The 13,209-nt window shown below is 58.1% G+C and overlaps 1 protein-coding gene across 1 annotated transcript in view; it reads right to left on the reverse strand.

The window, feature by feature from the left end:
• Window positions 1-1,947: 1,947 nt before the first annotated feature.
• The window catches only part of SART1 (spliceosome associated factor 1, recruiter of U4/U6.U5 tri-snRNP), a gene marked incomplete at its 5' end in the record, with an annotated part of 16,853 nt that continues 5,591 nt past the window's right edge, over window positions 1,948-13,209 (reverse strand). Inside the window, 9 exons of the mRNA XM_029957381.1 lie at window positions 1,948-2,036; window positions 2,136-2,257; window positions 2,365-2,454; window positions 2,986-3,121; window positions 3,222-3,312; window positions 3,620-3,707; window positions 4,003-4,113; window positions 4,266-4,511; window positions 13,074-13,176. Of these exons, the coding sequence (XP_029813241.1) occupies window positions 2,018-2,036; window positions 2,136-2,257; window positions 2,365-2,454; window positions 2,986-3,121; window positions 3,222-3,312; window positions 3,620-3,707; window positions 4,003-4,113; window positions 4,266-4,511; window positions 13,074-13,176 (1,006 nt within the window). The remainder of the gene's footprint in view (window positions 2,037-2,135; window positions 2,258-2,364; window positions 2,455-2,985; window positions 3,122-3,221; window positions 3,313-3,619; window positions 3,708-4,002; window positions 4,114-4,265; window positions 4,512-13,073; window positions 13,177-13,209) is intronic.

The raw sequence follows: 13,209 nt of genomic DNA on the forward strand, positions 1-13,209 counted from the left end.
TGTCGTCTGGGCTCTGGAGCCCTTTCGAGGGGCCAGGCGCCATGTGAAGGGGCCTAGGCTAGACCCCCCCTTCTGGTCCGTTCACATCTGGTGGTGTCCTTGCTCTGAGGCCACCCAACCCCTCAGCCTCCCAGGGTCCCAGGCTGGCTCTGCTCCGCATCCTCAGGCCCACCCAGCTTGCGGTCTGGTGCTCAGTAAACTCACGTTGGTTGCAGTAACGATGACCGCGCTGTGATGCTACACCAGCCCGGGAAGTCCGAGATCACGTCCCGTTTTGCAGGTAACACCAGGACTCAGTGGCAAAAGTTGCCCGAGGGTAGACAGTAAATGTAAAAGCAGACCCACGAGCTCCTGCCCAGCTGGCTGGCACCCAGGCCCTGGCTAAAAGCTCCCGACCCTCCCACCAGCCTGCGGTGCCGCCCCAGTTGGCCAGGGTCTGCTGGACTGCTGGGCGCCCGCTTCGGAGCGGCAGAGCCGGACGCACCCTTTCTTTGGGTTCTGCCTGCCCTATGGGCTCAGGCCTCAAAGGACTTGGCGGTCCCCAGCCCCAGCCGGGAGGGCGGGGACAGCCTGGGAGGGGCTAGGGTGCATTGGGGGGCCAGCAGCCAGTCTGGGGAAAGGAAGCAGGCAGCTGCCACCGAGGGCAGGTGGGGGGGCGGAGGGCTTCCTGGAGGTGGCCCCAGTGTCCCTGGAAGCCTTTCCTAATCCCTGGCTCACCGTTTACTGCCTACTCAGTTACCGGGGCCAGAGTTAGGAGGCATCCTGGCCCAAACCAAATCAGTTTGGCCCCGGTCCACTATGGCTCTAGACAAGGACTTGGCTGTTTCTGCTGTGACACTGACAACCTCCTAAGGGACCGCCGCCTGCAGAGTGAACCCAGAGGTCGGCATGGGCACAGCCGGCGCGGGAGCCGCACTGGGCACGGTGACCACGCGCCCCGCCAGCCGGTCTTACGAGCTTCTGGGAGAAACGGTACTGAGTTCCTAACGCCAGACCCAGCCTCCAAGCCCGTGGGCCATCTCCCCGGGGACCGCAGGGGCAGCCAAGGTGAAAGTTCAGTCTGGGGGAGACCTCACCACGAGGCAGACCGCAAGCACAAAGTGTGGTGTGACCGCTTGCTGGGTTTGTGAGGCGAAACCGTCGCCAAGGGCAATGAGAGCGAACTGCGTGCTGTCCTTGCTCGCATTTCCTCCAAGAGCGTTTAAGACCTTCCTTCTCTTCTAGTGTTTTGTCCTCAAACCACCTGGCCTGTGTTCTGGCATCGGCAGCAGCAGGACACCGGCTGTCCCATGGGAGCCTGCATTCAGGGCTCTGGTGTGTCATCCTGTTGTGGCCCATCCGAGCGTCCTTCCGAGCTCACCTCCCTGGGGAACCGCACGCAGGACCCGTCCCCACCTGCCCAGGAGCGCGGCGCGGAGCCCGGGCCCGAGGGCAGCGAGCTGCGTGCCATCGGGGGCTGGGAGAGACCAGGGTGACCGAGGCTCTAACCCCCATCCCCATCCCCGCTTCTCACCCGAAAGCCGTCCCTGCCGAGGATAAGGTATGACCTTTGACAATCAGCACACTGGAACCACCACGCCAGGCGTGGGGCGGTGGAGGACCGGCCTAGAGATTCTGGACAGTCTCCCTCTCATCCCTCTATCTGTGCCGCTGGATGGCTGGGTCACACCTGGCAGATATCAGACTCTAAGGCCCCTCTGAGGGGTCCCGCTCAGCTCTAAGTGACAGGTGGATGAATGAATGAACGAACTCGTTTAATCTTCACGAGAGAGTCTACGAAACAGATGCTTCGATTGTGCAAGTGGCAGTACTAAGGCTCAGAGAGATTCGGGGACCGTCCTGAGGTCACACAGCCACCAGGACCCGAATGAGGGCAGCAGTGCTCCTCCCTGCACTGCCTGCCCCTCACCCAGGTCTGACCCTGGAATCTGCACCATGACGAAGGAGGAAAAAATAAGGAGGGAACTTTATTTAATATTAAAGCCGGGGGTGGGGGGTATCTGAAGGGAGATCGGATTCACTTGGTGATGGTGTTCCTGCGGAGAGAAGGGAAGCATGAGGCTGGAAACGTGTGCTCCCCCGGCCCCGCCCCCGGCAGGCGGCCCCGCCCCCGCCCCTCTGCCCCCCCAACTCACGCATTCATGCTCTTGCCGCTGCCGCTGAGCACGATGTACGGGGTCTTCTGGGCCTTCTGCTTCTCCTGGAGCAGGGCCACCGTGCCCAGGGGCGTGTCGCTGGAGCTCATCTTCTTTAGGAGCTGCAGGACGGGGACCGGTCAGCCTGGGGCGGGAGCAGGCCCCAGCACCCCCGCCACCCCGGCATGGGTAGGTGCCGAAGCCACCCGCGTCCCCATGGGCCACCCACCGCCTCTTCGTCCAGCTTCTTCATCCGCCGCTCAGTCTTCATCTTGCCTGAGCCTTTCCCGTGGAAGCGGTGTGACAACTGCCGGAAAGCCTGGGGACACGGGGCGGGAACCGGTTAGCGCTGCCTGTGCCCCAGAGGGCAGGGGAGGGGTGGTGACTCACCGAGGGGTAGTTGGGAAGGGGCTGGGAGAAGGGCCGTGACCCTGCCACCCTCCAGGGCCTCCCCAGAGTCAGGGAGACGGACTCGGGGGCCGGATGTGCTGCGGTGGACGCACTGGAGATGGTGGGGGGGACCTGCCTGCGGAGGCTGAGCCGGCGGGGGGCCGGGGGCGGAGGGGCTGGGCTGGGAGCATGTAGGGAAGAGCGCCAGTGGGGCGGGAGCCTGGACACCTCCCTCCACAAAGGGGGCCTCCGGGGCAGGTCAAGCCACTGAGGCAGGCGGGCAAAGGACCCAGGGCCGTGATGGGGCCTGCTGTGCCCGGCCCCTGGAAATGGAAACTGAGGCACAGGGACTGTGACACTTTGTAGCACCCTAGCTAAGACCCGACGGCACAGCTCTGCCTCCTCCGGGAAGGGCAGGACCCCGCCTCCCCGTGACCCTGTCGCCCACAGCCCTGCTCACCTCCTTGGGCGTGAGTTTCCGGCCCGTCTCGTCCACATACTCGATCTTGACGTCGGGTTTGTAGCCGTCCTTCTCCTTGAAGTCCTGGGTGAAGCCGCGGTACTCCTCCCGCCGGCTGTACTTGTCGTCGATGGCCCTGGGGGCGGGATGGGCGCTCAGGGCCAGCACCGCCCACCCGCCTGGGCTCCTCCGGCCGGTGCCACGCGCATGGGCGGCCGCCCGCCCACCCCACTCACATCTTGTCCTCGATGCAGTACACAGCCGACGGCAGGGACTTGTTGGGCGCCTTCACGCGGGCCACCTTCTGCACGGTGGTCTCCAGCAGCCCTGGGGAGAGGCGGTGGTCAGACTCCAGGCGGCCCGCCCTCAGGCCAACCCAGCCAGTCCTCAAGCCAGGGTCTCTCGAGGCCACAGCCTGACCACCTCCACTGCCCCGATTCTCCCCAGAGATGCCGGGACCTCAGGGCCGAGTGGTGGCTTTGTGGGGGGGAGGGGTGGCAAAGCCATGAAAAATGGGGTGACACGGCGCACGAAGGCCAGATGCTGCGGCCACGGCCCCCGAGCTGGGTGCGGAGGGGCAGCTCGGGGCCCTGGGAGCGGCTCCCCCGCGCCTCCAGGGCGCTCGGCCCCTCACCTTTGTTCTGACACAGCAGCAGGGCGGCCGCCAGCCCTCTGTTCACGATGGGCTCCTCGTCCAGGATGGTGGTGGAGGAGGCAGAGAACTGGGGGGCACGCGGGAGGGAGGGGGTGAGCGGGCTCTCACCCCCTCAGCCCCCCCCACTCCCACCGCACACAGCTGCGCTCCTTCCCACGCCAGGGCCCTGCGCCGGGGGCCTTGCTGAGCCTCACCGCGACACTGTGAGCATGACAGGCCCCATCCCAGAGGAGAGCGGGCACTGGGACAGCGGGCCACTTGCTCCGGGTCCCCCAGCAAGGAAGGGGCAGAGCTGCCCCGGCCCAGCGGGCAGTGGGCTCCTCCGCGCCACCCCCCGGCCCGTGGGCTCCCCCGCCGCTCACATCCTGCTGCTGCTTCTCCTCGTCCAGGTTGACTGTGCTCCAGCCGAGGTTCTCCTCCCCATCTGATTCAGAGCCGCCGTTGGCCGAGCGTTCCTCGTCCCGCTCAAAGTCCTGGGGGTCAGAAGGCCAGGGTCAGCCCAGGGAGCCCCAGCCCCCTGCCAGCCTCCTAACCCACTGGGGCCCTGAGGCTCGTCACTGTGGACTGGGCTGGCGGGGGGCGGGGGGCCACACCAGGAGCGAGGGGACGGGCAGCGAGGACCCACCATGAGCTCCTCCTGCTCCTCACGGTTGCCGGCCAGGCCGTAGGTGGGGATCTCCCCCAGGGTGCGGCAGAACTCCGACGTGGCGTTGAACACGATGGCCCCCTTCCGCTCTGGGTCCTCGTCTTCCTCCCAGCCCCGCTGGCGGGACTCCAGCTTCTTCACAATCTCCACCACCTGGGGGAGGGAGCAGCTGTGGGCAAACCCGGAAGTTTCTGGGTAGGTGCCATCGAGACCCAGAAGCCACTCCTATGTCCACGGCGGACCTGGCTGGTCTCTGCATCCTCCGTGGCTCCCCATCCACTCCCCACTCTGCACCTACACCCATCTCACTAGGTCACTCTTCTGCTCCAGAGCCATCAATGACTCCCTCCTGCCCTTTAAATTAATATCCAGAATTCTACACGGCCGCTCTCCAAAGCCCCACAGCCCCATGTCTTCCTCTGGGACCAGAGCACACCAGGCCCTCTCTGCCACTCCCCCATCACCCACCCTTCACCCCGCAAACTCCAGTTTCCAGACAGGTAAACACCACCTCTTCCAGAACCCTTCCCTGAGGCCACAGGGTGGGGAGATGCCTGGGGAACTCCCACATACTTCCGGCACCCATCACCCACCTGGCACCCATCACCCACCCCCACCTCCTGCCTCGCTCCTCTCTCAGGCCACCCACTGGCCCAGCATGGCCCCACGGCCCCTCATGTCCTGCTCCGGATGCCATGCTCCTGTCCCCTCCACCGCGGCGCTCCCGCACGCACCACGGAGGATGGCCTAGGCCCTCCCCTCCTCCCACCCTGCTTTGCCCCGACAGTAAGTGCCTCAGAGAAGTTTCCAGTCACCACATCCACTTCCACACCCCTCCCCTCCATCCTGTTTTACTACGTTCATTTGTAATGAATTTCACCTTAAACATAAAAGCGTTCTGACACAATTGTGTTTTTAAAAACAGTAACAACTAAACACACACCAAGGCACCCATCACCCACTCTCAGAAATATTAACTCTCATGCCTAACTCTCTCCTCGCCCCTTATTTGTGCTCATGATTCACTGGCTTGCTTTTTTTTTTTTAATAAAATTTATTTTGAGGGAGAGGGAGCGAGAGGGAGGGAGAAAGCTATCGGGATAGGGGTAGAGAGAGAGAGAGACAGAGAGACAGAAAGGAAAAAATCCCAAGCAGGCTCTCTCTATCAGTGCAGAGCCTGATGTGGGGCTCGAACTCATAAAACACAAGATCATGACCTGCGCCTAAGCCCAAATGCTTAACCAACTGAGTGAGCCCCCAGGCGCACCCCCTCACTGGCTTTTCTTCAGTTTTCCCAACAAGGACTCATCCACAAACAGAGTATTAATTTGCTGTATTTTTTTTTTGTTTACTTATTCTGAGAAAGACCGCGCACGCATAGTGGGGAGAGGCCATAGAGAGAGGGAGACAGGGAATCCCAAGCAGGTTCTGTGTGGCCAACACAGAGCCCGACACGGGACTTGATCTCATGAACTGTGAGATCATGATCTGAGCCAAAATCAAGAGTCAGACAGTTAACAGACTGAGCCACCCAGGCGTCCCTGGTGGTGTTTTTCTATCTTTCTTTCTTTCTTTCTTTTTTGAAAAAGAGATTGTGCACACAAGTGAGCAAAGGGCAGAGAGAGGGAGAGAGAGAATCCCAGGAGGGGCAGGGAGAGACACAGAGAGAAATCAGAGCTCACCGGAAGCAGGGCTTGAGCTCACCTGCTATGGGACTCGAACTCGTGAATTGTGAGATCATGGCCTGAGCCAAAGTCAGATGCCCGACAGGTGAGCTACCTAGGTGCCCTGGCTGTGTATTTTTTTTAATGCTTTATTTATTTTTGAGAGAGCACGAGCAGGGTGAGGGCAGTGAGAGGGGGACAGAGGACCTGAAGCAGGTTCTGCTCCAACTCACGAACTACAAGATCATGGCCTGAGCTGGTATCGGACACTCAACCCACTGAGCCGCCCAGGTGCCCCCGGCTGTACGTTTCTAAAACACTGTATAACCTGAACTGCGCTGCAGATTCCCCTACGATCTGCTCTGCTCAGCCCTGCTCGGTCAGCGCATGGGCGCGCTCGGGAGCGGGGGCGCCGGGCTGCAGGCACGCACGCCGGACGCCACGGGAATAGTCACCGTTCCCCCTCTGGCCACACTCGCCTGCACGCCCGACAGGCGTGTGTGGGAGAATTCTGGCTGCTCCGAGCCCTCACGACACCCGGTACTGTCAGACTTGCACGTCTCCGCCGGACGCGGGTGGGACCTGGCGCTGGGGCTCGCCCTCCCCTGACCAACCACGAGGCTGAGCCTCCCTGGGGATGTTCTGGGCTGTTTACCCTCCCACTTCGGCGAACTGCCTCCGGGGGTCTTCTGCGCCTCTTTTCCCGTTTTGTCAATTCTTGTTAGTTGGATTTTCTTGACACCGACCCACGCAGGACGGTCACATGGCTGTGGGCAAATATCTTCTCCTTCTGGCCTATCTTACGCTCGTCATGACACGCTTTTAAAATAACTTCAGGGGCGCCTGGGGGGCTCAGTGGGTTAAGCGTCCGGCTTCGGCTCAGGTCATGATCTCACGTCTCGTGGGTTCAAGCCCCGTGTCGGGCTCTGTGTTGACAGCCAGCTCAGAGCCTGGGGCCTGTCTTCAAATTCTGTGTCTCCCTCTCTCTCAGACCCTCCCCTGCTCATGCTGTCTCTCTCTCTCTCTCTCTCTCTCTCTCTCTCTCTCTCTCAAAAATAAATACAACATTAAAAACTTTAAAAAATAAAATATAAAATAAAATAATTTCAGTTCTTAATTCTTAAGTAGTTAAATATTAGGGGTTTTTTCCTCATGGTTTATGCTTTACGTCTGTATTTTTTTAAAAAATCTTTCTCCTAAAATAATCGTCATGAAAGAAAAAAGAAAAAAAAAGAAAGAAAGGGAAAAAGAAAACCAAACCTCTATCATTTCCCTTACAGGAGGTCTCTAGAGAGCAAACTCACGGGGACAGGAAGGGGAGCGTGGCTGCCAGGGACCCGGAGGTGACGTTGGTGTTTAATGGGAACAGAGTTTCCGTTTTACAAGAGGTGGAGCCTGCTTGGACCCTCTGGCCTCTCCCCTGCACACCCTCTCTTTAAAATACATATACTTATTGATAAATGCCAAGATGGTAAATTTTATGTTCCACGTATTTTAATGCAATTAAAAAAAGGGAAAAAATCTTTTGCTGCTACGAAGTCACAAACGTAATTTCCGTAACTTTGTTCTGAAAGGCTAAGTTTTTACTTGTAAGGTCTCAATCTCTCTGTAAGTAAATTTTGTGTGAGGTACAAACCCAATGTCACCTTCTTCCAAATCAGTGACTGTCCAGACATTGCATGCTGAACCCCACCGCTGTCCCACCCCGGGGGTCTGCTCCCAGGCCCCTTGGTTCAGTCCCAGCCCGATCAGGCCATCTTTACCACTTTAAGTACCATAATGACAGAAAAATCTCCAGTCTCTCTTAGAGCAAATCCCACCACTTTATTATTCAAAGTATCTTGGCTTTTTTGACCCTTTGATTTTCCAAGTAAATTTTATTTTATTTTTTTAACTTTTTTTTTTTTTTTTGAGACAGAGCATGAATGGGGCAGGGACAGAGAGACACGGAATCCAAACCAGGCTCCAGGCTCTGAGCTGGCAGCACAGAGCCCGACAAGGGACTCAAACCCACTGACCTGACAAGATCATGACCTGACCCCAAGTTGGACACTTAACCGACTGAGCCACCCAGGCGCCCCTCCAAGTAAATTTTAGAATTAGCTTCCCAGGTTCCACAAAAATCCCTTTGGGATTTTTACTGGAACTGCATGATTAATCTATAAATTAATTTGAGAAGATGAACATCTTTACCATATTGAGTCCTATCCATCAACATGGCTGTTGTGGACTGCATGGTGTCCTCCCAAAATTCCTACGTGGAAACCCTGCCCCCAGTATTTGGAGACAGGCCTTCAAGGAGACGGTCATGGTCCGAGGTCACAGGGTGAGGCCCTAATCCAGTAGGCTGGTGTCCTCACAGAAAGAGGACGGGACCCCAAGGATGCAGGCACACAGGGAAAGGCCCGAGAGGGAGCAGTGAGGAGGCGCCGCCGCCAAGCCCCGGGAAAACCGAAACTCCCAACCCCTTCGTCTTGAACTTCCAGACTCCAGGACCTTGAGAAATAAATTCCTGTTGCTTAAGCTACCCAGTCCGGGGTGCTCTGTCACGGCAGCCCTCGCTGCGCTAACACCAGTGCACCTGTCTTTAATGTCTTTTGAAGACAGACTATAATTTTCCCCATACAGATCTATTTTTTTTTAACTTTTTATGTTTTTTTCATTTATTTTTGAGAGACAGCGAGAGACAGCATGAGCAGGGGACGGTCAGAGAGAGAGGGAGACACAGAATCCGAAGCAGGCTCCAGGCTCTGAGCTGTCAGCACCGAGCCCAACGCGGGGCTCGAACCCATGAACCGTGAGATCATGACCTGAGCCGAAGTCAGACGCTTAGCCAACTGAGCCACCCAGGCACCCCTTTTTATTTATTTTTTAATGTTTATTTTGAAAGACAGAGCGTGAGCAGGGGAAAGGCAAAGAGAGAAGGAGACACACACTCCGAAGCAGGCTCCAGGCTCAGCTGTCAGCACAGAATCCAACGCAGGGCTCAAACCCACAAACCGCAAGATCTTGACCTGAGCAAAGTCAGCCGCTTAACCGCTGAGCCACCCAGGCGCCCCAGATCTTCTTTTCTAATGTTTATTTTTGAGAGACACAGAGTGCATATGGGGGAGGGGGCAGAGTGAGAGAGAACGAGAGAGAGACACAAAATCTGACGCAGGCTCCAGGCTCTGAGTTGTCAGCACAGAGCCCGACACGGGGCTCGAACCCACAAACTGTGAGATCATGACCTAAGCCTAGGTCAGACCCTTAACTGCCTGCACTCCCTGGGCCCCCATTCGGCTCTTGTGCGCCATTTACTCCTTTTTATTTTGTTGCTCTCTTGCGTATCTCTTATCCATTTTGCCTTCTATTGCTCGTCCATATCATCTCACCACCTATGCTGCTTTTGTAAACAGGACCTTTCTTTAATATTGCACTTTCTACCCCTTCTACCCCTCGCTGGCACCCAGAAGCACCGTGGCTTCCGTCCGGTAATCGTGTGCCACCACGCCCGCTACAGCCTGCGTGATCTTCCCACGGAAGTTGGGCAACACCCCGACGACCTCCGCGCCGCCCCATCCAAAGGTCAGTGCTCATCCCCGATACCCTAATTCTCCAGAGGGTTTGTCCCAGACGCTTCCTGTCCAGAACCTCTGGGCACGTGACTTCCAGGACAACGGCCAGTCCTCCTGGTCATCCTCACACGCCCTCCTCCCCGGACTCCCCTCCTTAATCCACATTCACTGCCTTGGTGGCTCCACCTACTCCTTTGGCCTTGACTCCCGTCTACATACTTACTGACTTCTGCACTCATGTCTCCAGGCTCGGCCTCTCCCTTGAAGTTCAAACTCGTGCATCCAGCTGCCTGCTCAGTACCCATCGCCTCGGATAAAAAGGCACCTCAAACTTAACCAACACCAAACACTGGGTCTTCTCCCCCAAACCTGTCCTCCGCCAGCCGTTCCCGTCTCAGGAACCCGTTCCTTAACTCAGTCAAAGGGCAGCTGTTCAAGTCGGAGGCCCGGGAGGCGCCCTGACCCTCCCCTACCCCCTCACGGGCCTGCGTGCAGTCCACAGTCAATTCCGCCTTCTAAACGCATTCCACACACAGCGACCTTGCCCGGTCTCTGCGGTCACCCCGGCGGGCCACCACACGTTCCAACCAGACAACTATGACCGCCTTCCAACAGGTCTCCCCCCGACAGAAGCCCCCTGACTAAATCTGACCACAAGAGCAAGCCTATGCCAGATGTGGCCTCTGCCCACCTCCTTCCCTGTCACCATGGCCACGCAGGCCTCCGCCAACTTCCTGAGCGAGCCCAGGCCCTCCTGCCCTGGCGCCCCAGGTACCGGGCGCTCCCTCATCTCGTGACCGTGCCACAGGATGTCACTGAGGCTCAGTTCATCTGGTCTCAACTGTCACCTCCTCAGGGAGGCCCTCCCTGACCAGCCAACTGACAACGGGAGCGCTCCTTTACTCCTGGTCTCTCCACGGCCTTGCCTTTTCCTGTCTCTCCTCTCCTCACAGGGGCTCTACTGCCAGGTGCCATTCTGCCTTTTCTCATCTCCTCTCACTGGGACAACAGCTTCATGAGGTCGGACACTCCAGTGCTTTTGGCTGCTCTGTTCCCGGCTGGACGCTGGGCATTTGGGAAGTATTTACTGCAAAACGAAACCCCAATGTCTGGCTACACTGTGAACTCCGTGAAGACGCAGAGAGCAGTTCCGCCTGGTTCCTGACGTCCCGCGAGGCACAGGCCCTGGCATGTGGGGGGACACCTGCTACTCCCAGAGTCCCAGCCCCTCCCGACTCCTCACGTCCCCCACCTTCGCTGGGGATTCTAGCACCAGCGTCCTGCCTTCCCTCCGCTCCTGCTCTGTCTTCTCACTCTGGGCCCTCTGCCTCCAAAGGACCCATCCAACTACTGCTCTAGAGGTTCCCTGCCCTCCTGCCCTCCACCAACTGGTTCCCCAGCCTCTCCTGCCCAGGGCTCCTCCACCCAGCGCTGACTACCCTCACCAACCTCCACAGCCCCTTAAGCCCCCAATTCCATGTCTCCTCTCCGTCTGCAGCCGCCGCCTCCCACCTTCCCGGCTCACTCACCCTGCACAACCCAATCCTGTAACTCTGGAACCTCACTGGGACTCCAGTCCCGTCTTCCCTTCCGTCGCCCCTCCTGGTGCGTCCTTACCCCCAGCTTGCATTCTGTGCGTCAGTTGAGTCCCTCCTCTGCAAACACTTGACCTTGTGTCTCCCCTTGACAGACCCAACCCGTATTAATCTCAGACATCACCTACTTGGCTGCCAACTGGAGCAGGATGTGCTGGAGAAACCCTGAAATGCGCTGACCAGACCCACCTCCTGCTGGTGACCACTTGTTGCAAATGGGGCGTCCCCACTCATCTGCCCTCCTTTTCTCCCTGCACCGACCCCAGGCTCCGGCACAGTGCCCCACCATCCCCTTTCCCCGCGTCACCCCCACCCTGCCACCTCCCCGCGAGGACACAGACAACCAGGCAGGGCTCCCTCGGCTTCCCCCGGCCAGTCACCGGCATGGGCCGTGCCCGCTCGCGCCCTGCCCCCAAACAAACCACAATGTGACCTGGCTCCTCTCAAAGGCCACCCCACTAGCACTCCAGGTCCCACCCCTGCCTTGCTTCCGAAAGCAGTTCCTTCCTTCTCCTCTTGCACCCTCCGCTTCTCTCCCTCCCGTGGACAGGCAGCGCTTGTGAATCGCTATCACTTAAGAAAAACTTGAGGATGTAAAACTGGGTTAGATATTGGTTCAAACCAAAAAGACGTTTGGCGACATAACTGGGAAATCTGGTTATGTGGACTGCCACTTCAGAGGATCTCTGGGATTTTTTCCTCCGGAGAGGGCGGGCCCCCTGAGCCCCTCAGCGAGCGCTGTGAGGGATTTTTAAGGGAACACAGGGGACTGTCCTTATTTTTAGAGACGCCTGTGTCAGTGCCTGGGAGGAAAGAGTCACAATGTCTGCAACTTACTTCCAGAGAGTCAGAAAAAACGGAAAAGAGAAAGCGAGGAGCGAGCACCATGACCAATGTTTATAATTCCTGAATAAAGAGGAAGTATAAAGACGCTCATTACGAGGGCGCCTGGGCAGCTTAGTCGGTTAAGCCTCCGACTTTGGTTCAGGTCATGATCTCATGGTTGGTTGAGTTCGAGCCCTGCATCGGGCTCTGTGCTGACAGCTCAGAGCCTGGAGCCTCCTTCAGATTCTGTGTCTCCCTCTCTCTCTGCCCCTCCCCTGCTTGTGCTCTGCCCTCCTCTCTCTCAAAAATAAATAAATATTTAAAATGAAAAAAAAAAAGTTGATCACGATACTCTCTCAAGCTCTCTGCACCGAAAGGCTGCGGGCGCGGCCCCGGCACGTTCACAAACCCTCCCCGGTGACTCCCGCGCAGCCCAGGCTGAGAACCACCACTGGGCTCCGGAACCTCCGCGAGGTCCTTTCAGCCACAGGCTCTACGATTCTTAGGTCCGATTTATACACAAGAACACCACTAACCGTTAAGTACAGAAGAAACACCTGCTCTCAATCACACCCCCTTCAGCTACCGCCTATTTCTCTGACCCTCTTTAGGGCATCGGCAGAGAGACGAAGCACCGGCCACCCTGTGGTCTCACAAATCAAGTTTCACTGTGTCACAGCTGTGCCCTTCACCATGTTACCCCGGGTGGCATTCCCTACAAAGGAGAGCAGCTCAGTCCCCCAGCAGAGACCAGAAGCCCCTGGTCCCTGGTATTCACGAGGTCTGCCCGCTCCCACTCTGAGGAGCTGTCCCAGTTGCTGCCCTTGCCTCGGTGTCTCCTGTCTTGTTGACACCCTGTGCCACGTCTGACCCGCCTGTCGCTCCTCGAAAGCCCTTCCTGGCTTCTGTGAGCCCCTCTCTGGCTCTCCTCTCCCTTGGGGGCTGCTGCTTCTCCAACCTGCAGCAGGAGCCCCCACTGCTCTGCCCCACTGGTGTGACAGGCTCAGTGCCCCGGCCTCTCTCTCCCCCCCCAAAGGTAGGAGGAGTAGGATCAAAAGCACAGACTTCAGGGTCAGGCCATTCTAATCCCAGCTCTGCCCCGTGCCAGTCATGTAACCCTGGGCAATGTGCCTAACGCCTCCGTGCCCACGTCCTCGTCTGGAAGACGGAGATAACAGAACCTTCCTCACAGGGTGTTGCAATGAGCATGAAGGGAGTCGACGAAGCACTCGAGCAGCGCCCGGACACACTGGGGGCCCCAAGGGTCAGCGATGAGCAAGGC

This window comes from Suricata suricatta, chromosome 11, assembly GCF_006229205.1.
Source record: "Suricata suricatta isolate VVHF042 chromosome 11, meerkat_22Aug2017_6uvM2_HiC, whole genome shotgun sequence".
Taxonomy (NCBI): domain Eukaryota; kingdom Metazoa; phylum Chordata; class Mammalia; order Carnivora; family Herpestidae; genus Suricata; species Suricata suricatta.